General features: G+C 39.3%; 4 protein-coding genes across 4 annotated transcripts; 2 read left to right on the plus strand and 2 right to left on the minus strand.

The window, feature by feature from the left end:
- Nucleotides 1-285: 285 nt before the first annotated feature.
- Nucleotides 286-2,747, plus strand: BDBG_09253 (uncharacterized protein). The gene is made up of 2 exons (XM_002620385.2): nucleotides 286-637; nucleotides 781-2,747. Exon 2 carries the CDS (start codon nucleotides 1,420-1,422, stop codon nucleotides 2,065-2,067), a length of 648 nt encoding a protein of 215 aa, XP_002620431.1. The 5' UTR covers nucleotides 286-637; nucleotides 781-1,419; the 3' UTR covers nucleotides 2,068-2,747.
- Nucleotides 2,748-3,240: 493 nt separating this feature from the next.
- Nucleotides 3,241-6,095, plus strand: BDBG_09254 (uncharacterized protein). Its single transcript, XM_002620386.2, has 3 exons — nucleotides 3,241-3,906; nucleotides 4,042-4,692; nucleotides 4,812-6,095. The coding sequence occupies exons 1-3, from the start codon at nucleotides 3,703-3,705 to the stop codon at nucleotides 4,977-4,979; spliced, it is 1,023 nt and encodes a 340-aa protein (XP_002620432.1). The 5' UTR covers nucleotides 3,241-3,702; the 3' UTR covers nucleotides 4,980-6,095.
- Nucleotides 6,096-6,675: 580 nt separating this feature from the next.
- BDBG_09255 (uncharacterized protein) lies at nucleotides 6,676-7,693 on the minus strand (the record flags this gene model as incomplete). The annotated part of the gene is made up of 3 exons (XM_002620387.2): nucleotides 6,676-6,809; nucleotides 6,917-7,483; nucleotides 7,564-7,693. The coding sequence occupies 3 exons, from the start codon at nucleotides 7,691-7,693 to the stop codon at nucleotides 6,676-6,678; spliced, it is 831 nt and encodes a 276-aa protein (XP_002620433.1).
- A 734-nt stretch (nucleotides 7,694-8,427) lies between these two features.
- Nucleotides 8,428-13,105, minus strand: BDBG_09256 (DNA excision repair protein ERCC-6). Its single transcript, XM_002620388.2, has 3 exons — nucleotides 12,629-13,105; nucleotides 12,466-12,539; nucleotides 8,428-12,402 (listed from the first exon to the last, which is right to left on the minus strand). Exons 1-3 carry the CDS (start codon nucleotides 12,836-12,838, stop codon nucleotides 8,904-8,906), a joined length of 3,783 nt encoding a protein of 1,260 aa, XP_002620434.1. The 5' UTR covers nucleotides 12,839-13,105; the 3' UTR covers nucleotides 8,428-8,903.
- Between the last annotated feature and the right edge of the window lie 8,301 nt (nucleotides 13,106-21,406).

Here is a 21,406-nt window from a genome sequence, read left to right on the forward strand (position 1 = left end):
GACTGGGATTTTGAATGAGGTCTTGATTTCTCCCTCTCCAGAGGTTTGTCTCCGAAATGGAGCACTCTCTGATATGATACTCTTCTCAAAATAGAAATTGCAGGCATTGCCTGTGCGTGAATGTTTCAATTGAGAGCTTTTAAGTTAGGTTAGAAATCCGCTGCAGAGTTAAAATTATTCCCAGTCATCGATGTTCCAGCACCTATCTCAGCACATGTGAAGTAGGATAGACGTTTCTTACTCATCACGAATCATGCATGCTGAGAAGGTTTAGTAACTACAATGCAAACCTCCTTTGCTAATCCAGAGTTCCCAATTTTTTTTATACTTTTTTCTATCTTTTTTCTAGCTTGGCCGATCTCTCGGTGACAGCGGAAGGCTTGTTGCTCTCTCTTGCTTTAGCGTGTGTTTCGTTTTATTTCCCTTGCTCGTTTCCCCATCCCCGTCGTAAATAATAATATATAAGCCCAAGATACCTAGGTACATACCGTACTCCGAGATACGATAGCCAACAAAGTCCTCGGGCGGCCAGCTAATAGCTAACGCTTTTGCTTGCGTGAAGCATCGCCAACAGCTGCAGAGAACAGTTAACCACCTCCATGACTGGCATTGATTGACTGCGAGTCACAGGCACACGGTAGACTCCCCCCCGGCCCCCGGTTCATGCCAAACAGAAGAGAAACGTCAATGAGAATGAAGCCTGAAGGAAGAAGAGTTCGGGGGCTTCGGCAGATCTCCACACATGTCCAACAACTGACCTTCTCCGGGGTGGATCCATAGGGAGGCCGCTCGGTTACGAAGGGTCCATCAGCCTAGCAAATAATCTCCAAAACGGAGCCAATCTAGCGGGTTAGGAACGAATCCTCTCTTCCTGATCACGAATGCTCTGCACCTCAAGTCATGCTCCATCACTTCGTTTTCTTGTTGGTGGGCTGAGAACAAATACGGCAATCACCAGCAGGGAAACTCTGCCCGGGAACCTGTACTTGAACTCAGCCTGGATACTCCGTACATGAATTTGCGTGTTAATGAGCTTGTTGCGCTAATATCCTGTCTCGTGGATAGAAGGAGTGAAAGGGATGCCATCAAGGTCCGAGGAATCACTATTTCGACTGGATGATATTTTCAAGCGAGCTCCTCTTGCTTTTTGTCCTGATCGCCGGAGAATTAATTCTTGGATTTTATTTATTACGTTGAAAGAAGGTCACAAATACACTTTTTCTCCTTCTCTGTTGCCGTGCTACCTGTGTCACTTTCAGTACTGTCTATCTGACCTCTTGCTCTTCCTCCAATTGCCAATGAAAATGAAGTCTTTAGACTCCTACCCTTCTCATTAAGAGGCCCTCTCCTCTCCTCTCCTCTCACTCCATATATAACCCTCAACCCGTCCAGCCCCATCTAGCGAAGCTCTTGGAGAGCATGCCCTTCGTCCCGGGCACCACAGCCCTTGTCGCTATTGAAAATGCCAATGGCCGCATCCTCACCAATCGCACGGGCGCCATTGATTTCCCCAACCAGTTCATACTCACATGTCCCAGCAGCCCGCAACCGTTGCTCTACCAGCGCTTCCTCACCATGCTCAACGCTGGCGACCAGCTTGAAGTTAACTTCAGCCTCCGTGAACCTACCACGACAGAAGAACACGACCCGGCCGGCGAGCTGATAGGCCACACCTGGGCCATCCTCAAACCCTCTAGGGGTAGCGAAAAGCTCCTGTTCGAGGTCGGCAGGAAGACGGAACCCACCTCAGACGCCGAGGCCGCAAAGGCCTTCAACGGTTACAGAAAGCTGCTTGCCACGTTCCAATATGGTGTGCAAGGAACCTGTTCTAGCATGTTGGTATCGGCGGCAGGAGCGACATGGCCACCCATGGGTATCCCCTTGCCACCACCGCCTCGACAGCCGATGCCAACCGCCGCGCCCATCCGGTCGATCTCTCGCGCTCTATCCCCATCCAATCTCTACTTTGCCACAGGGGTTATGTTTTATTTCGTCGATTTGTCCATGGCGGCGCCGTCGCGGCCGGAGTTTTACGAAACGCCGTTACATCTCTCGGAGCCGATGTAGGCGGTGGATGCGCTAGTTCTGTCAGCGCTTGCGACGTTGGCGATCAGTGCGCCGCCGCTTGTCTTCGCGGTGGTGCAGGCTAATTCCAGCTTGGGGACCATGCCAGAAATGTATGGACGGGCTGCTTATGCATTGGCGCCGGACTGTAGTCCGGGGGCGGGTAAGATTATTATTGTTGGGTGAGAGGATATCTTGAAGCTTTGTTGTTTGCAGTATGTTTGTGAGGGGGAATAAGCGGCTTTAGCATGAGAATGGTGCCAGGGAGTCTTTTGTCTTTTCGTCTTCCTCAGGATCTTCAAATACACACTAGTGTGGATTGTATGGCATATTATTTTCTTTTGTTTATCAGCCTGCATTTTTGGGTTGTTAAAAAGGCCTTTTCAACATTTGTGGTTTTAATAATATGTCCTTTTTCCTCTCCTGACCGAAATTTTAAAGTCTCTGTACAAGATCACTTTCTTTGACGTTTTGTAACCATATCCATGGGTTGCCTTTATGAATCAGTGTTTCGTTGCCGCAGCTCCAGGGGGGGGAGGGGTGTTGGTTCCCCTGTAACTAGGCTGTAGGATTTAAATACATGAACAAGGCTGGCTGACATGGGTAGCTCTGCAGTAAGCACTAGCCAAATGCATAAGTTATATAAATTGTAATATATTCCATGATGCCTGCTTTAGTTGAACCCGATGAAGTTGTTTCTGGATGGAAATATTCCGAAATGGGGAAGCTATCTAGTTCTCCGTAGGCTTTCTCCATACATACATAGTGCTGTTGATTCTTGTCTACAGAGTAACCACAGTTCCACCCCTTCCGGCCAATCGTTAAGCTATGGCCTAACGGGGAGGTTGGTTTGTCAGAGCTAGGAACCTACCCCTGCACTCATTCTTGGTTTGGAAAAAAACCCGAACGCATGAAGTTGAACATGCAGAGAATGAATGACATTCAAGCCGGCCTTCCCGCTGCGAACTTAAAAAAAGTCAATATATGCCAAACTTGCAATTCTATGAAAAAGGCGCGGTTATTTTTAGACACAAACATCTCTAACCCGAATAAGCAGGCTTCTAGACCCATGCATGGACCCGAACTTAAAATGTATCACGTGATATGTGTTTTCTATAGTGACTATTCCTAAATAAGCTAGCATTTTAAATAAGCTTCCCTCACATGATCGATCCACTCTCTTCATCTCGCAGCTCCAACTACACTTCTCATACGTCAACAGCTGCCGAATTATTTTACCACCACTGGGCTCATTGTATTTAATTTGCGAATATTCCCTATAAACCTTTCTTATGCATTACCAGGCCCTCTTTATTCATAGCGTTTTCAACGCAGGATTGACCTCTAGCGGTCAAACTCTAGCGATCATCACATCTATCAGCCGGCGCTCTTGCCCCCTGGGTGTTTGAAGATCTCGCAGACTATCTATAATCGATTGACTATTATAAACACTCTTTCTCTTGGTGGACTTGCTTGCTATATATCCCTGCCTAGCTGGGAGGTCCGCCTCCGCAGGAAGTGACAGCTTTGGATTTTGTGTTCATCTACTCAAAAATTCGGAGATAGGCTGCTTACTATCTATCTATATATACCTCTATACCGTCGCATGAAGTCGTTTTAAGTTTCAATCATAACGACATGGATACGCACATGGGCTTAGGTGGTAATGGCGCACCACCCAGCTCCTTGTCAGCACCTGTTCCCGCCGGGCCTGCTGCTATTGGTGTTGACAACAGTTCCAGTGGCCAGGAGAAGGGCGTTTTACTTTCGTCAAATGAGGATTGGGATTCAGAGAGCAAACTGGTAACAGCCTTGTCAATGTTACAACAGATGGAAGCAAAGGTCTGTGGGCATTTTCAATCGACGTACTATCACACGTCTTTCGGCGCAAATAGCCACGTGTGACTCATCACCCTTCCTGGACGTGGATAGAAAGAAGAATATAGCTAAAAGTTATTCATGCTAACGTTCATGCAGATTCATGGGCTCCGAACTCTCGTCCCAAACCGCTTGCTTTCTCCATTGATTCCCATTGTTAATCCTGATATACGTACGCCAATCCCAAAGTCACCCCAAGAGATGTTTGAACAACTCTCACAAACTGCTCGTGATGGAGTAGCTGAAGTGGAAAATTTCAAATCTGAATGGCGGAGTCCAGACATGATGGCGATCTGGGATCGAATAGACCAGATATTAGCCGAAAGCGGAGGCGAGCATCCGCCCCTGACGGGGATGTGGGAGCGGGACTACGATGATATCTTAAAAACACTCAACAGGGAAGAGCAAGGAGAGAAAGAGCGCAAAAATCGGCTAGAAGAGGAGGAGGAAAAACGCCGAGTGGCGTCCAGTGAAAGTGGATGGAAAGATGTCGTTGAAGAGTACAAGAAGAAAGATATTCCAATAACCATTAATGTCCCACGGCCGGCTGATAATAATGGCCGCTTCTCCGTCGCGATCCAGAAACTTTCGCGACAGTTCTATGTCCTCCAGGGTCCGTCCTATGACAGCAAGAGCCCCAGAGAATGGCAGGTGATGATAGTGCCTCGAGGGAACACGTCCAAAATGGAGACGGAAATATTGGATTGCATCAGGTCTAGAGAGAGGAAATGGGACCTCCGCTATCTTCTGGTGAGTGTTTTCACGTCCCCATGATATGGATCTCAGTGAATAAGCGTTTGCCTGCCTAAATTTCCGTTGTATCCCCAACTGTATTGATCTACGCTAACAAAATTCCCATTCTCATTCAGGACATGCTCTGTTCCTATGCGGACGTTAAAAGGACAAGGTGTTTAAATTGCCACAAGCTAGCGAATATCAACGCCCAACTACCAACCGTCCGAAAACCAACTCAAATAGAGTCAGCCGACAATAAAACGACCTTCGCCTGGAATGCATACCATTCAGGTTGTCTCTGAGACCAAAATTCCGCTGGTATACCTTCACCATTTTCAGTGAATTGAATTCAACCGGTTTGAAGAAAATCATGGCCATGGTCATCCCAACCCAATGGGTACCAAGCCTCGTCCATCTACTCTCTCCCTCTGAACCATCCCACACACCTAGCAGCATCACCGAAGGTTCGCATCCGGCGCAGGCCTAATTCACGATATCCCATCCAACTCCACGTCGCCTGGCTCGGCTCGGTATCAAGGTTATTCCATTTCCTCCCTCATCTTGAAAAGCGTACCTTCTTGGCCGGAAGCCCCCTAAAACAAGATGATGGAAACGATAATTAATTCTCAGAACTTAATACCCCCACCCACATTGCCAATAGTCCTCTCCCTTGTTGCTTGAAACATATTCATCCGACCCGGGCCTATTCTCTTTTCCTCCATGCCATTTTCGTTTTGGTGGTGAAATGAACAACGATTTCCCTTAACTTATTCCACAAAAACAAAAGTATAGAAATGAATTTTTTTTTTTTTATTTTTTTATTTTATTTTTTTTCCGAGGAGGGAGGCTTCCTTTACTCTTCCGGATCCTTCGCTTCCCAATTAAGATTTTTAGGCTTGAACGAATTGGTGCTTGGAATGACCATCATACTCCCCGCCCGCTATCTCCTGACATACATTATTTGCGCGTCTCCAAAAACAAAGATAAGCGGGGCAAATTTATTTCTGCATATTTCCCAATTCTGTGTGTTTAGAAAATTATGACAACTCTGTGCTTTACATTATGAACATTTATATATAGCCTGTCTATGAGATACTAATCATCATTCATCTTCTGTCCTTTTCGCTGCTAGTGTATGTTGCTTGAGAGTTTTTGGAAGTCTTTTGACTCGGATGGGAATGAATGTTATTAAAACAGGGAAGAAGTAAAAGAGGAGAGGGAGAAAATATCCCTGTGATCTATCTGGGAACATTTTCTTTTGCTTTTTTCTTTTCGTTTTCTTTCATGCTTTTACTTATGTGCTATGAAAGGGGAGACAACGGGAAAATATTTGAAATAAAATACTAATAAAAAAGAAATTGAGTGGGTGGCTACTGTGAGTTTGTTTTAACGACCTGGAAATTATGAAAGGATTAGGGACCTTGGACGTAAGATTTCAGTATCATTCCACACATGTTCTCATCACAAAAATTGAAGGAAATATTACGAGGCACAGAAAGAAGACTCCTTGAGGGACACTGTGAACACAAAATATACATTCGAATTAAATTATGTACGATAAGTTTCCCCTGCACCCAAAAAAAATAAAAAAAAACCTAAGCCCCCAACAGACACAAATGAACAAAGCAATAAACCACAACTTTAGTGGGAAAAGTTATTGCTTGTTACAAATCAGATCATAGTAGAACGAGAAAGAAAAAAGAAACGAGAAAGGCAACCCAGGAAACAGGAAAACCAACGAAAATATGAAAAATGACGACGTCACTAGATGAGATACAATGATGGTAGTACCTATATGCTAGATGGGAGAATAAGGTCGAATATCAAAGTGGGGTTAATTTGCGAAAAATTAAATTTGAGACGAGAGAGATCCGGAAATTTGGAAGTAGAAGAATATGGTGAGAGAAGAAGAATAGATTCTCTCTAGAAGGAGGAAACTGGGAATAAGGAAGTAAGGCCTTTTTTTTGCCTCTCTTGCTTTTTTGTATTGCAGCATCTTTAAAGAAGTCCAACAACGCCCGTAACGAACCATGTGAAAGAGAGAACTGTGACTGCGGACATGCCAACAATGAACTTAAGAGCTTGTCGTTCCATATCTGAGACAGCACTGTTGCAACCGGGACAGACGAAATCTGAAGGGAAAACAGTTAGAATTGCCAATGCATACTACTGCTAGAAAACGGGCTTGGTCGAACAGGGCCCGGGGAGCTTAGGGGGCAAAAGCAATAAATAAAAATACCTTGACGTGGAGTATATGGTTGAGGGTAATACATTCCAAAGACAAACTGGTTTTGGGAACCCAATTCACCTGGCCCAGGGATAGTAGAGGGATCTTTAGAATTGTCATACACCATGAGCGTGTAGTCTTCCGTGAGTAACGGCACGTCGCTTGTTCTGTAGGCACCCGTATCCCACTCGATCTCTACGGTTGGTGCAACGGTCATGTTCCCAGAAATGGTGTATGAATGGTCGTTTTTGCTACAGTATGCGACCGCATCGACGGCGGTCGGGGAGACGAGGAGGGATGTGTAGTTCCATTTGAATGTTGCTGTCGTCCCGATTTTAATGTAGGTTGGTCCATCGGTTATGGCTGGTTCGATAAGCTTAATACCGCCTGCGGGGGCATCAAAGGGGACACTTGTGGGCCTCGGATTTGTCGTTCTGGTACCCGTATCTTTTGTTCCAGCAGTTGTATCGGTATTTCCGTCGGTATTTCTTCCGGTTTCTTCTGAGTCCCCGGTCTCCGTCGGGGCTTCAGTGATTGTGGGATCCTCTGTCCTCGAAGGTCCATCCGCCGTAGTGTCTTCTGTGAGGTATTAGAGGAGTGTGAGACATAAAAAAAGACCTCTCCTTTTATTTTCAAGAAAATAGAAATAAAAAGCTCACCTCTATTTTGCCGTCTTGCAAGCGCGATTGGCTGTGCTAAATGAACCTTGCCATCCCCCAACGAGGCTTTCGCAAACGACACCAGCAGGAGTAGCGAACAAAGAATGAAAATGTGGCTGGTGGGCCGCATATTGACTCGCGGTCCCTCTCTAGAACACTGAAGGCCAACAAGTGCAAGACCCAACAAGAAAAGAGAGGGTAAAAAAAGGTTGGCACAGTCGGGCTTTCAACACCCAAGATTTTATATCCCAAGCAATAAACCAAAAAAAAAGGGGGCGGGAATGCAACGTCTTTCTTGTACAGCACAATATTCTCCCAAGTAGATGATGACCGAGTAATTTCACCTTTTTCAAGTCATAGCAAATAGACTTTTGAGTTAGATGGTAGGTTGGTAGCGAATGGGCTGGCTGGCGTCCGGCTTAAAAGCGAACGTCCGTGTGTTGTCGATGGTACGGACAAAGATTCGACTGCCACGGACGAACAGGGCTGATAGGTATGGTAATAATGAATTATTCTAAACGTTCTAATAGAGAGAACTAGAAAGAGCAACAAAAACGAAAGTTTGGCGAAACAATGCTGCGTTATTAACGATATAGCGATGCTGAGCGGGATGTGATGGTTTGATATCCAATAACCAGAGAAAGCAAAGCGCGAACCGCCGCGGTTAGCGAGAGACGATGATATCGAATAGCGAGAGGACAGGAGATAGCGAGGAGGGCAGGGTAAGAGGGGTAAGAGGGGTAAGAGGAGGAGGTAGAAGAGGAAGAGGAGGAGGTGGAAGAGGAAGAGGAGGAGGGGCAAAAAAGATGAAGACGACAACTTGAAGTTTGACGACGATGATGTGAAGTTTGTCGTGGACGATGGCCGAAAAAGGGAAAATGTCTGAGACCCGCCCCATCCACGTGACAGTTCGGCGAAACAGCCCGCTAAATGGGGCTAGACCGAGGCTATTTTTAGCATCAGCCTCTGGCCCGATTGTTGTCAGCCGCAGGTGGAGTAAGGATTAGAAATATGTCAGGTTCTATTATTATTTGTGCCGTACAGTACCCCCTCCGTACACAGCTGTCAACTGCATTTCTTTGTTTTGAGGCTCATTCCATGGTTTACGTGGCAGTCAGTCCCTTGGTTTCTCCATACTCAAAAGGTTGCACAAGAAGACAGATATCTACCAAGGAACCAATTCGATCACACATGGATGGAGCTACCTGTTCCCAAAAACAGATTACATACGATTTTTATTATAGTTATCATTATCATCTTGTCTTATGCCAAAACATGAACAGATCGTTCCAAACAGCCAGAATTAAGGGTGGGTATATAAAAGCCGTCAATGATGATTTTCACCCCGCATACTCCGGCCGAAGTACCCACTTCCCCCTTGCCCTTCCCCCAGTCTTCTCCAACACAGCAATAGTCCGCAACATCTCCTTAAATTCCATCGTGGCGCGCGGCGTGTCACAGAAACGATTAAAATGATCAATGAGGTTCTGCGTGTGCACAGACCCGCCATGCGCCATGATATAATCACGGATCAGCTTCAGAAAATCTTTGCCGCGCGGCTTGTCGCTGCGGCTAATACTGTCGGTAAGCCCTCCTGGGGTACCAGAGCGGGGCGTATTAGTGCCCGATGCATTGCTGCTACTACTACCGCCGACGCCACCTCGGCCGCTCCCACCACTTCCCACTGTACGGTTTGTGAGATTGGCAAGGAGGCTGGTGGAGGATGGGCCGCCTGTGACTCTGCGTATGGTGCTGCCACCACCGGATGAGAGTGGAGACGAAATGGTCCCACGTGGCTGCATGGTGCTTTCAGGCCTACCTGCAACACCGAACTGACCAGTCCAGGTGGGTGTGCCAACCGGGATGGATTTGGCAAGTTCGCCTGCCTTGAGAAGCTCCCTGGCCGCTTCAGCTGCTACCTTCTTAGCCTCGGCCTCGATTATTTTGGGGTCTGCTTTTATAATGCGTTTTCCATTGATGATTTGCTCATGCTCGAGCGCGGAGTGCACGCCAGATCGGGCAAATATGCCTTCCATCAACCGCGCCTCCGAGTTCGGAGCTGTTTTATCCTCCGTTTTAGAAGCACTTGGAGTTTCCGGGGGACCTTGGAAGCGCTCCAGAGAAGACACGCCTGTGACGCGGCTGATCTTTTCTTGTTCTTCACGGTCTGCACCCTTGGCAGCTTCTCCGGCTGTTGGATTTTGCGATATTCTAGCGCTTGCGGTTTGGGCACCCTTGGGTTCTTGAAACGTAACTTCTGCGTCTTTAAATAGCCCACTCGTTTCAGTCGGCCCATCGTTCCCAAGGGTAAACAAATCATGCAAATCGCTCATCTGGAACGTCTGCCGCTGTTTCGGGTCCTTCAGAATCTTATTGGTCAAAAATTGCTTGAAAATTTGGCGATGGTAAATTTTCTCCTCAATGGTCCCTGCTGTCATAAGTCTATATATCGTAACCTCGCGTTTTTGGCCTAACCTCCAAGATCTCTCGCGGGCTTGAACATCTGTCGAAGGATTCCAATCCGGGTCGTAAATGATGACCCGATCTGCACCAGTCAAATTCACTCCGAGACCACCAACTTTGGTGGTTAGTAGGAAAACATGTATATCTGGATTGTTGTTAAACTCATCAACCATGCTTTGTCGAAGTTTAATCGGTGTGTTTCCATCCATCCTCTGGTATTTGAACCCAGACAGCGATTTTATGAACCGTTCAAGGATATCCAACATGATTCGATGCTGAGCGAAAAGGAGAGTTTTGTGACCTGTATCCCTCCACAGTTCCAACAGCGACTTGACGATTTGCATTTTTCCAGACTTGGATGCACTGCCGTAGTTATAACTTGATTTTTTAGACAACGTTTTGTGTTCTGGGAGGTCGGGGTGATTGCAAATCTTGCGGAGCATGTCAATGCCATACAGCGCCTCTCTCCGACCTCTGAGTATCGATGACATCTCATTAGATCCCAAAAAAGCTTCGTACGCTGATCTTTGTATTTTCGTCAATTTACAGAAAAGCACCTGTTCACTTTTCTTAGGAAGGTCGGCAGCCACGTCAATTTTAAACCGCTGAAGTAGGTAAGGGCTGATGGCATCTTTGAGCGTTTCTGCACATTTTGCCGCAGTTTGCACCTGCAGATTTGATGCATTTGCATATCCACCTTGACGAATTGGGAATTCGAACTGGTTTCGGAAATTGACCAGCGTCCCCAATCTCATAGGAAAGACGAAGTCAAACAGGGACCAAAGCTCAGTTAGGCTATTCTGCATAGGCGTTCCGGACAGAATGAGACGATGCGCAGTGCGCAATTCCTTGCAGTGGATCGTAATCGCGGTATCCGGATTCCGAATCTTGTGCCCTTCGTCAAGAATAGCGCAGCCCCAGTCAACTGGGATTAGCAAGGAACAGTACGTCTGGAGGCCGGAGTAAGTAGTCACGAGTACATGGCCCTCCTCCAAGACACGTTTTAAAATCCGTTTCGCAGCCTTCTGTTCTTTGGTGAGTCCGCGTGGCTGGTCTGGCTCCCATAGTTGGGATTCTAGTCGTGGATCCGCATAGCTCTCCCTTCGTAGATTTACCATACCACTCCCTGAAGTGTGTAAAATTGATACCCGAAACGGGGCCCACCACCGATGGAATTCGTTTACCCACTGCTTCATCACGGTTGGGGGACAAACCACAATGACAGGCTTGGTCAGGATCCTGCTATGGTGAAGCCCAGCCAGGAAAGCAATGACTTGGATTGTTTTACCAAGTCCCATTTCATCACCGATTATTCCCCCTACTTTCTGTTGGTAGAGCTCCCAAAGCCATTGGACTCCTGTTTTCTGGTAATCAAAAAGGTATGGATATATGTCTCCAGGGACGCAATAACCACCATCCAATATTTTGTCAGGAACTTTTGGATGCGGTAAAACCCATTCCTCCTCGTCTTCCGCGAAAGGACTATGTCTTTCACCAGCTCCACGTATAGCATCAGCCGCATCTGCCGTTTGAGGATCACCCTCATTCTGGGCTCGTTTCCGCGCTGCTGACCTCCTATGTACCCAATCTTCCAGTCTAGCTCGATATACCCTCTCATCACCGTCGTCCACCCCTTCGAAACTTTCCACAACCTTCTCGACGCTCTTCTTTCCCACTATTTTTGGCCGCCTCTTTCGTGATTTCCCCTCAGATGAAATAGAAGCCAAATCCAACTCGTCCGACGAGCCTTCTTCTCCAGACGCGACGAATATTGCAGAGTCCACATACTCCGCATCAGACGTCGGGGTTGATAATCTAGATGAAAATGGATGAGATGCGCCTGCACCCTTGTCTCCTTTCTCGGGCCCTGGCACTGGATGGGGCCCTGTCTTCCGACGCTTTTGTGGCCGCGAAAGCAAGAGATCAGCGGATTCTCTCTCTGCGCTCGACTCATCGTAATCAAATCCTGGACGTAGAAGGTGGCGATGGGACTGTTCAAGATGTGACGAAGATTCCCGCAATGCTAATTCCTGCTCTCGCTCATCCTCCGCGTCGATCAACGCTTCCCTTAGTGTTGCAGTACTGGACCCATCAGCCCCTCCTCCAATCTTCGAGAAGGGTGTAATTTTTCCAGTCCGTATCAGATAATCTCTTCGAGACTCATTTGGCAGTCTTCCGGACTCAGACACCTGGTCTGCCTCCTCAAGTCCTTGGTGCCTCTCATCGATGCGTTGCTGGATCTGCTCAACATCAACGTCGAGGGATGATATCCGCGATTCTAGGTTCTCTATTTCTGTAGTTATGCAAACACGTGCAGCGGTGCCTACAGGTTGGGAGAGTCGCTGGTGTAATCTTAAGATCTGCGATTCTAGTTTCCTATAGCAAGGATCCCTATAGTTAGTCGCAATTTTTCAAGTTGCGAAAGGTGGGTTTACGTACGATTTCTCTACCCTTGTACGTTCCAGTCGTTTGTGGTCTCTTTCATCTGCTTGCTCTACAAGAACCCTGTCCGCCTGGTTGTGGTTGTCCAAAAGTAAGAATAATTCTCCCATTTGATATGCCCATCACCAAGAAACAGAGCAAGTTAAATTATAGAACGCACCTGGCGGCCAATATCCCTTTCCAGATCATCTTGATCTCGAACGTCCGCATGTAGCTCCCGTAACCGCCCTAATTCCGCATCTGACACCGAAGTTGATGGTGAGCTTTCGGGCATGGGTTGTTTTACATGGTGCACATCTTTCTCGCCAGTCGGAGCTTCTTCCGCCACTTGTGCCGTGCCCGGCGTGGCTGCATTCTGGCTTTCGTCCATCTTATAATCCAAGGGTATTGATGCTTCCAGAGGCGGAGCTTTAAGTGAGCGGATTAAAAGCTGAACAAGCCTCGTTGGAAAAAGCGAGGGCACCTATGTAAAAACCACTTCTAGTTCATCCATGTGTTCTAGCCAACCATTTGCTCAGCAACGTCGGTGATAGCTCATGGGAGCGGGCAAGGCGTTTACGATAATTGTTTCCTTGAAAAGGAATGAAAAGCGAACGGATCAGAGACCGCAGACTTGTTCTCAGTTCTTGATCTCGCTGCCTGGGTTGAAGGTGTATAGCTTCAAGTGTTTGTCAATGGTATGTACCTACCATAATCACGTGCCACCTAACCTATTTAGTGTAACATAATCAACCACTTAACGCTCGTTTCCACCTAATGCCAGGAAACAGAAACTTGACCTCGCTAAGTGCGCCACTTGACCTCATTACATAATCATGACCCTGACCTTGCACAATCTCTCTATATATTAAAGAAAAACCAACTTTTCCGTGCAAAAAACACTGTAATGTGATCTCACATGTCATCATGTGCATCTCATCAAATTTATAATTGAGATTAACAGCTGGCTCTGCAGCCTGTACAACTCTGATAGATAATCTTCATTCTTTTCTTTACAGATATTCTCTGCTATATTTACATTCTTTATACTCTTATCTACATTCATTACAATCTGTATATTCATTAATATACTCTTTCATACACTGCTGCTTAACATGTGAGAATTCTCATTCTCTCAGCATATTTAAACATTCTCAATTCAATGCATTATTTCATATATACTCTATATACTGTCAAGCTCAGTATCATGCATGTTAGATATATTCAGTTCAAATCTTCTATCTATCATTGAGAAATGTAGCTGCTTCTGTACTTAACTCACAGTGAGTTAAGCTATCACACTGTGATATATACTGTAAAGACTGTCTGTCTTATCTGTTTTATACTATCAATTACATATTTAAGAACTGTAATAACTGCTAAGCTCTCAATTATAAATATATCTGTAATATTAAATGCTGTCATCTGACAGCTGCTGCAGCAGTTTATACAGACTATATATATATAAATTCATCAGAGATACTGTCTCTTGATGTTTTTAATAATTGAATCAGCTTAACTATCTCTGAATTAGCTGTTAATTCTTTAATTACTTATAGTTACTAATCTATTCTCTATAGCTTTGAGTTCTATACTTATCACTATTAATTACTTAATTTTAACTGAATAAATGTCTACTACTCTATCTACAGAGCTAAGTATTAAATTAACAAACATATATACAGATTATTACAGACTCTATCAGTATTTTTCATATACTATATAAGAGATACTGTAAGACTGTTATCTATTAAAGAACTCTCACAAGAGCTATATAAGCTGTTTAATGATAATACAGCTGATGTAAAAGTATTTCTATAAGTATTTCTATAAGTATATTCAGAACTACAACTCTGTTCTGATATTTATATCTATTAAATATAAGTAGAATTCATGTCTGAGTTATCTGACTACTAGCAGTCTGATATTATTTTAAATATAGAGAAAATTCTATTATCTGTAAGAATTATTAGAGTGTGAGTTAGATAAGAATATCTATTTTATATAAATATAAATTTATAACTTATAGTTTGATATAAGTATTTTAAATAATACAGACTCTATTGTATATTCTAGTATATTTAATTGTATCTATATTATATTGTTTACTGTTTATTTATTTACTTTTTCATATTCTTCTATTATATTATTATAACTGCTAACATTCTTAAGATTAATTCTTTTATTCAGTTTTATCAGTCTGTATAAGAGATACTACAGAACAGCTCTATTATATATATCAGTTTAAACTCTGTTCTACAGCTGAAAGTAGGCAATGATTATCACTGTGAGAATCTATTTACTGTCTCTGAGATTGCAGGTATTATACAGAATACTTTCAGTAGTATCTATTATCTTCATATTATTCTTCTAATGCTATAACAGCTCAGTGCTGACTTAAGTCTTATATATATTAATTCTCATAGTCTGTTATATCTTTCACTGTATTATATTCTACTTTTTTCTTTCAGAGATCATAGCTGATATATTAATATAAATATGCTTACAGATCTCTCACTCACCTGTAACAGCTCTGATAATGATGTTAATAATACTGTTAAGAATGAAGATGAGTGTAGTAACTATAGCCTGACTCTGTGTATATAACATATATATAATCTTTTTTAATAAGATGATGTTAATACTTCTCTTTTTCAGACTAAATGTCTATTTCAACAATATTTAATTGATATCTATATGAATATTAATCAAGCACTTCATCACAAACTCGCTCAATGTTTTGAATAAGAACCCGTCAATAGATTCATTGAAAAGCTCTCAATTATACAAGTATTTTGACCTCATTGCCAATCACATACCCTGTGTGATGGTGAAGTTATTCAGTCAAATGTGAACCAGACATTGTTTAAAACTCCTGTGTGGGATTATCTCTCATTCATCTCTATCACATCACAACTCCAGCCCAAATTGCCATATAAATTGTAAGATGAGAAGACCTAGTCATATACATCAATCTTCTTAATTTTGAAAGATTCTCAATCTGTAATTGTGAAGATATCTGAGAAGTAACTTTCATGAAAACTCTGTCTATCTTTGATGTTTTAAAACATCAATATTAAGTCTTACTGACACACTGTTCTTCTCAATCTGACTCATCTCTGATAGAAAAATGCAAAAAGATACCTCAGTAATAGTATCAAGCATATAATTAATAAACATATCTGAAGTGTATTCTTTGTGAAAACTCTCTCTGTCTTTGATGTATTAAGACATTAATACTAAGTCTCACTCTTATATCACCTCTTTCAATCTGACTCATTCTCAGCAGAAAACTATAAAAAAATATCTCAGCAACTGTATTCAATACATAATCAGCAGATATAACAACTATAAAATCAGTATATCTTAAGATCTGACTGAGTCTTTGATCCCTGCACAGTGAGATATATTAAATCTAGTTTTAATATCTCAATATTTAATAGATTCTGCAAGAGATTGAGAACAGCAACACTAGATTTCTATTGAATTTGAGAATTAACTCTATATTAATATAATCATTGACAAAGTCTTTTATTTTAAGATATAAATAACCAGTTTCTCTATATTCTGCTGACAATATTTATATTATTATATAGAAACAGACTTATATTCTCTATAATATCAAGACTCTGAAGAGAGAAAGTCTTGATAGAGAATATACAGTAGTATATATCTTAGCAGTTTCTATCTCATTCTTCTGCAGCAGTTAATGCAAAAAAAAAAAAGATCTTAGAAATAGTTTTTTACTTCTCTTGAAAAAGTAAGATATTTTTCTCTGAGTTTTATATAATATTCTTATAAAGAATTAAAAACAGAGCTGTTTTCTATTATAATTTTATATTCTTTTAAGTAAGAATTACTTTTTTAGTGATTGAAGAGCTTTTATTAATACTTAATTCTTTTTTACACTCTCTATTAACTGATTTGACTTGCACACTTGTTATGTGAGAAGAATTGAATGATTTAGAATAAAATTAAATAGTTTTAATCAATTTCTCTGCAAAAAATTGATTTATTTTTTATCAGTTTTTCTCTTAAAAACTGTCATATTATCTGATTTATTATCAATTGATATCATACTTTTTCTCACTGTATCTCAAGAAAGAGATTATAAAGATTTTATTAATTTATCTTAAAAATCAATTCTAGTTTATTAGATTCTCTTTAAAAATCTAATCTAGTTACTGAACTAGTGTGAAAAAAATCAGATATTTTATATATAAAAGTCTTTTATTCTTCTTTTGAAACAGTCTGATTAACTTTTTAATTGAAAACAGACTTAGAAATCTCTTAATTGAAACAGTCTGATCAACTTTTCAAAAGAGTTCAATATATATCTCAATTGAAACAGTCTGACTAACTTTTCATTAAGTAAGAACAATGAGTTCAAAAATACACTCAGTTGATATGAAAAAAGATGCTTTCTCAAATACTATTTCTGAGATTGAAATTCTGAAAAGAAGAAAGAAAGAAGAAATAGAGAAACAATAAGTTCTTGAAATACAAAAACTTGAAAAAGTAAGTAAGATTCTTATAAAGCAGTGTCTGAGTGAGATGAATGAAGAAGTTCTGTTAATTTTTCATGCTCAGACTAAATAACTACAGAAGATGATCAAGTTCAAACTTGAAATTTCAAACACAGTTTAAAAAACATTGAAAATTTCTAGTATAATCACTGACTTCTTATCTTACTCTTCTTTCTCTTTTTCTACTTCTTCTTCTTCTTTGAATCAGAAGAAAACATATACTCAAGCAGCTGAATCCACTGTCTTTAAATCTGCTATCTCAAAATCTGCTTAAAATTCTGAGAAAACTGAGAAGAATAATACTCATACTTCTATTCATAGAAAAGTGAAGAAAAAAATATAAAAGAAGAAAAACTTTCAAATCTTCAGAAATAGAAGACTTATTCTCAAAGTCTTAAATCAGAATATCTTACAAAGAAACAAGCTAAACTCAAATCTCATTTTCAGAATCAGAAATGAAATTAATCAGCAGTTCTTTTCTCAGTTAATGACTGATATTAAAGTTTAAAAATCAGTTATAGCTTCAATTGAGTCATTCTTCTTTAAAAACTTCATTATTCTGACTACAATGTCTGAATTCAGTGTGAAATTTCTTATTCAGAATGAGAATCTCTGAAAATCAGCAGTAGAATCTTTGTTAAACATAATAATTCTATCTGAGAGAGATGAAAAGTGAGACAAATTCATTCTTTATAATATTTCAGTTGAAATTTTTGACTGTAAAGAAGAAATACTACTTCTCAAAAATGAATTAGAAGAATATAACTCTATTCAACTGAGAAAAGAGTCTGTATGACTAAATTCAATTAAGTTCAGATAAAGTAGAAGAAATATCTCTGTTCTAGTATATATAAAAACACTTGAACAGTCAAAGATCTCTGAAGTAAGAGTAGCAGATTTAAAAATGAGAGTTCATGAATACAAAGACTCAAGAATGAATCTCAAAGCTCAAACACAGTGTTCAAACTATCAAAGATATGAACACTTTGTAATCTTCTATTTTAGAGACTCAAAATGTGCATTCTGTGCCAGAGATTATAAAACTAGTGAGTATAAATGTGAAACATGCTTAAAAAGAGATGAAATATATCAACACACTATGCTTAAATACTCTAATTGTAAAGAAAAACATGCATCTAACTCAAAAGAATGTATGTTTACTTCAAGAACTCAAAAGAACTGAAGAAAAGATGAAGCTCAAAATAAATCTAGAACTGAAGAGAATAGTCAAGTCAGTAAACTTACAACTGCAAGCTCAAAAAGAAGAAACTCTTAACTATTTAAATCTTCAAACTTCAATTCTCTAGCTAAATGTAAATAGAATTTGAATTCTCAAACTTCTATTAAGATTAGAGAATTGAGAAATGACTCTGATGATAAACTAGATATAATGCAAGCAGTTGAGATTTCTACTTTTCAGAATAGTTATAATCTACTATCTGATGATAGTGATTAGATTCTACTCTACTCTCTTTTAGTATGAATATACAACAAAAATAATAAAAAAAGTTTAAAAACTCTTCAAAAATCACATTTATTTAAAATAATGTGAATAGAAACTTAAATTGCATTTATTCTTGTCTTCAAATTATATTTGAATAAAAAGTTGATTTTATACTGCTTCAGAAGCTGAATTTTGATACTGAGTAAAAATATATCATTTCTCATTCAAGCTACTACTGCTTTCTATCTCAAAAGTCTGAGATAAAGTCAAGAGTAGTGATCTATGAAAGAAAGAGATCAAGATATCAATTTAATCTAAGATTTGATATTATATCTGACCCTGATATTCTAGTGAGTGATATTATAGATAAAGAGAATGAGTTTGATACTATACAGCTTATAAATATCTATAATACAAAGTTATTGAAGAAAAATAATAACATCTGAATAATTAATAGAGAATTTCTGAATATAACTTTATCAAGAAACTCTATAATTGCAGGAGATTTCAATGCACATTATCTCTGATGAAATTCAGAATGTAAAAGAGCAGTAAGAGCTGATAATCTAATTAAATGAATCTTTGAGCATTTAATAGATTTAGTTAACAAGTCTGATCAATAAACATTCTTTAGAAAAGTCATGAAACAGAAATCTATTATAGATCTAATCTTCATGTTATAAAATCTAATGAAAAAAAGACTTGTAAACTGATTTATTGATTCAAATAAGACATTAGAATCAGATTATGAGATTATTCAATTTAATATTGAACTGAGTGAGAAATAAATGAGTGAAAATCCTCTTCTCTCTAATCAGTTTAACTTTGAAAAAGCTGACTGAAAGACAGTTGAAGAAAGTATTAAACTGTTAAAATCTGAAAGACAGAGTAAGCTATATTAAAATTCTGGTCAAGATATCTCAAATGAAATGCTTGAGAATAGAGTGAAGCTTATTACATCTATTATTCTAGTAAGTGTTAAAGATAATATTTCAAAGAGAAAGTCTTCTGAGTATTCAAAATCTTGATGAAATGAGAATATCATATCTAAAAGAAAACAATTGACTACTGTTAGAAGAGATTAAAAGAATGATATAATTTCTGATAAAGAGTTCAAAACTATCAGAAATGAATATTTTTCAGATATTAAAAGAGCTAAAATAGACTGCTGAAATAAATTTCTTAAAGAAGTATAAGAAAAGAAAGTTTTTAAAGCTTTTAACTATACTAAAGTAAGAAGTGTAGCAAAACTTTCAATCTTAGAATATGAGTTTCAGAATGAATCATATACAGTAAACTCTTTTGAGAAAAAATATCAAGCTTTTATAAGAACTCTCTTTCAAAACTCATCAGATTCAGATTCAGAGAAAGAAAATATATCACTTCTCAACTATATTGATGAAAATGACTGAGAATGACCTGATCTTACACAATATGAATTAGAGTCAGCTATCTTCTCAAGTTCAGTTAAAACTGCTACAGAGCCTGATTCAATTAATCACTTGATTATTCAAAATACATACTTCTACTTAAAGAATGAATATTTTGAGCTCTTTTTTAATCTCTTAAAAAATGAATATCATTCTGAATACTGAAGAGAAGTCACTGAAGTAATTCTTATAAAATCTAATAGAAAAACTTCAATTTCTAAGTCATATAGAGTAATATCTCTATTGAACTGTCTAGAAAAGATTTTAGAAAAGTTAATAGCTACTCAACTATCTTTTATAAGCTCTATCAGTAATTCTCTTTTATTCAGTGAATAAATAAGAGATAGAAAACAATGTTCTGCAATTGACACTGTTCTCTCAGTTATTCATAATATTTAAATAGCAAAGTATGAAGATCTGGTCTCAACTGCAGTTTTTATTGATATAAAAGAAGCATTTGATCATGTTTCAAAGTCAAAGTTAATTCAGACTTTGAGAATGTTAAAACTGTTACTTTCTCTAATAAAATGAGTTAACTGTTTTATATCTAAAAGAATCATACAACTTTTCTTTGATAGAATGAAATAAGACAAGACTGAGATAAAAATAGAAGTACTGTAAGAATCTTCAATCTCACTCATTTTATTTGCAATATACACTGTATATCTATTCAAAGATAGAAATATGAGAATAGTGCAATCTCTGAGTTATATGAATGATATTGATCTAGTCTACAGCTTAAAAACTATCAAAGAGAATTTGAAAGTGATTGAAGAAGCTGTAAAGAAAATCTTTGTTAGAGTAGATATCAATCAAATTCAATTTAATATAAATAAAACTGAGTTAATTCATTTCTTTTCTAAATTCAATGAGAAAGAACTATCTCTAACTCTTTTAAATAGAGAGATTAAACCCAGTGTAAATATCAAATGATTAGAAGTATGATTAAACTCCAAGTTAAATTTTAAGTATTACATTTAACAAAGAACTGTCAAGACAGAAAGACTATTGAACAACATAATCAGACTATCAAATACAGAGAGAGGTCTATTCTTTCAGGCTATGAGACAGTTATATGTAGCCTGTATTATCTCAGTAGCTGATTATGAAGTTCAAGTTTGATGAAATAATCAAGAGAATTTCACTGAACTCTTTCAAAGTCTGTAAAACAGAGCTTTGAGAAGAATTCTGAAAGCATTCAAATCATCTTCTATTAAAGCAATAGAAATTGAAGCTTCAATTTCTTCTTCTGCTATTAGATTTGAAAAGGCCTGTATAAACTATACTTTGAGAGTTATAAAGATAAGCTTAAATTATATAATCAGAGAAAGAGTCTCTTCTTCATTTCTATCAATTAACTCTGAAAATGAACTGAATTGAAATAGATTTCTTGATTGAAATGAAAATAATTCTTCAAAGAAAATATCTTCTCAAATATACAGACTATACTCTCTGATTAAAGATCAATTTTCTTCTTTAAATATTGAAAAAGTTAATCATGAGAAGATATCTCTCTGAAGAGAAAAGCTTGAAGCTCTTATAGACTTGTAAAGAAGTGA

The sequence above is a fragment of the Blastomyces gilchristii genome (genome assembly GCF_000003855.2).
Source record: "Blastomyces gilchristii SLH14081 genomic scaffold supercont1.37, whole genome shotgun sequence".
Lineage (NCBI taxonomy): Eukaryota > Fungi > Ascomycota > Eurotiomycetes > Onygenales > Ajellomycetaceae > Blastomyces > Blastomyces gilchristii.

Excerpts from the sequence above, each read along its gene's own strand:
- BDBG_09254 (XM_002620386.2), top strand. The coding sequence starts at position 3,703 with ATGGATACGCACATGGGCTTAGGTGGTAATGGCGCACCACCCAGCTCC. Across the intron at positions 3,907-4,041 it reads TACAACAGATGGAAGCAAAG|ATTCATGGGCTCCGAACTCT; the intron begins GTCTGTGGGCAT and ends ACGTTCATGCAG. Across the intron at positions 4,693-4,811 it reads GGGACCTCCGCTATCTTCTG|GACATGCTCTGTTCCTATGC; the intron begins GTGAGTGTTTTC and ends ATTCTCATTCAG.
- BDBG_09253 (XM_002620385.2), top strand. The coding sequence starts at position 1,420 with ATGCCCTTCGTCCCGGGCACCACAGCCCTTGTCGCTATTGAAAATGCC.
- BDBG_09256 (XM_002620388.2), bottom strand. The coding sequence starts at position 12,838 with ATGGACGAAAGCCAGAATGCAGCCACGCCGGGCACGGCACAAGTGGCG. Across the intron at positions 12,540-12,628 it reads AAAGGGATATTGGCCGCCAG|GCGGACAGGGTTCTTGTAGA; the intron begins GTGCGTTCTATA and ends AACCACAACCAG. Across the intron at positions 12,403-12,465 it reads CGTACAAGGGTAGAGAAATC|GAAACTAGAATCGCAGATCT; the intron begins GTACGTAAACCC and ends TCCTTGCTATAG.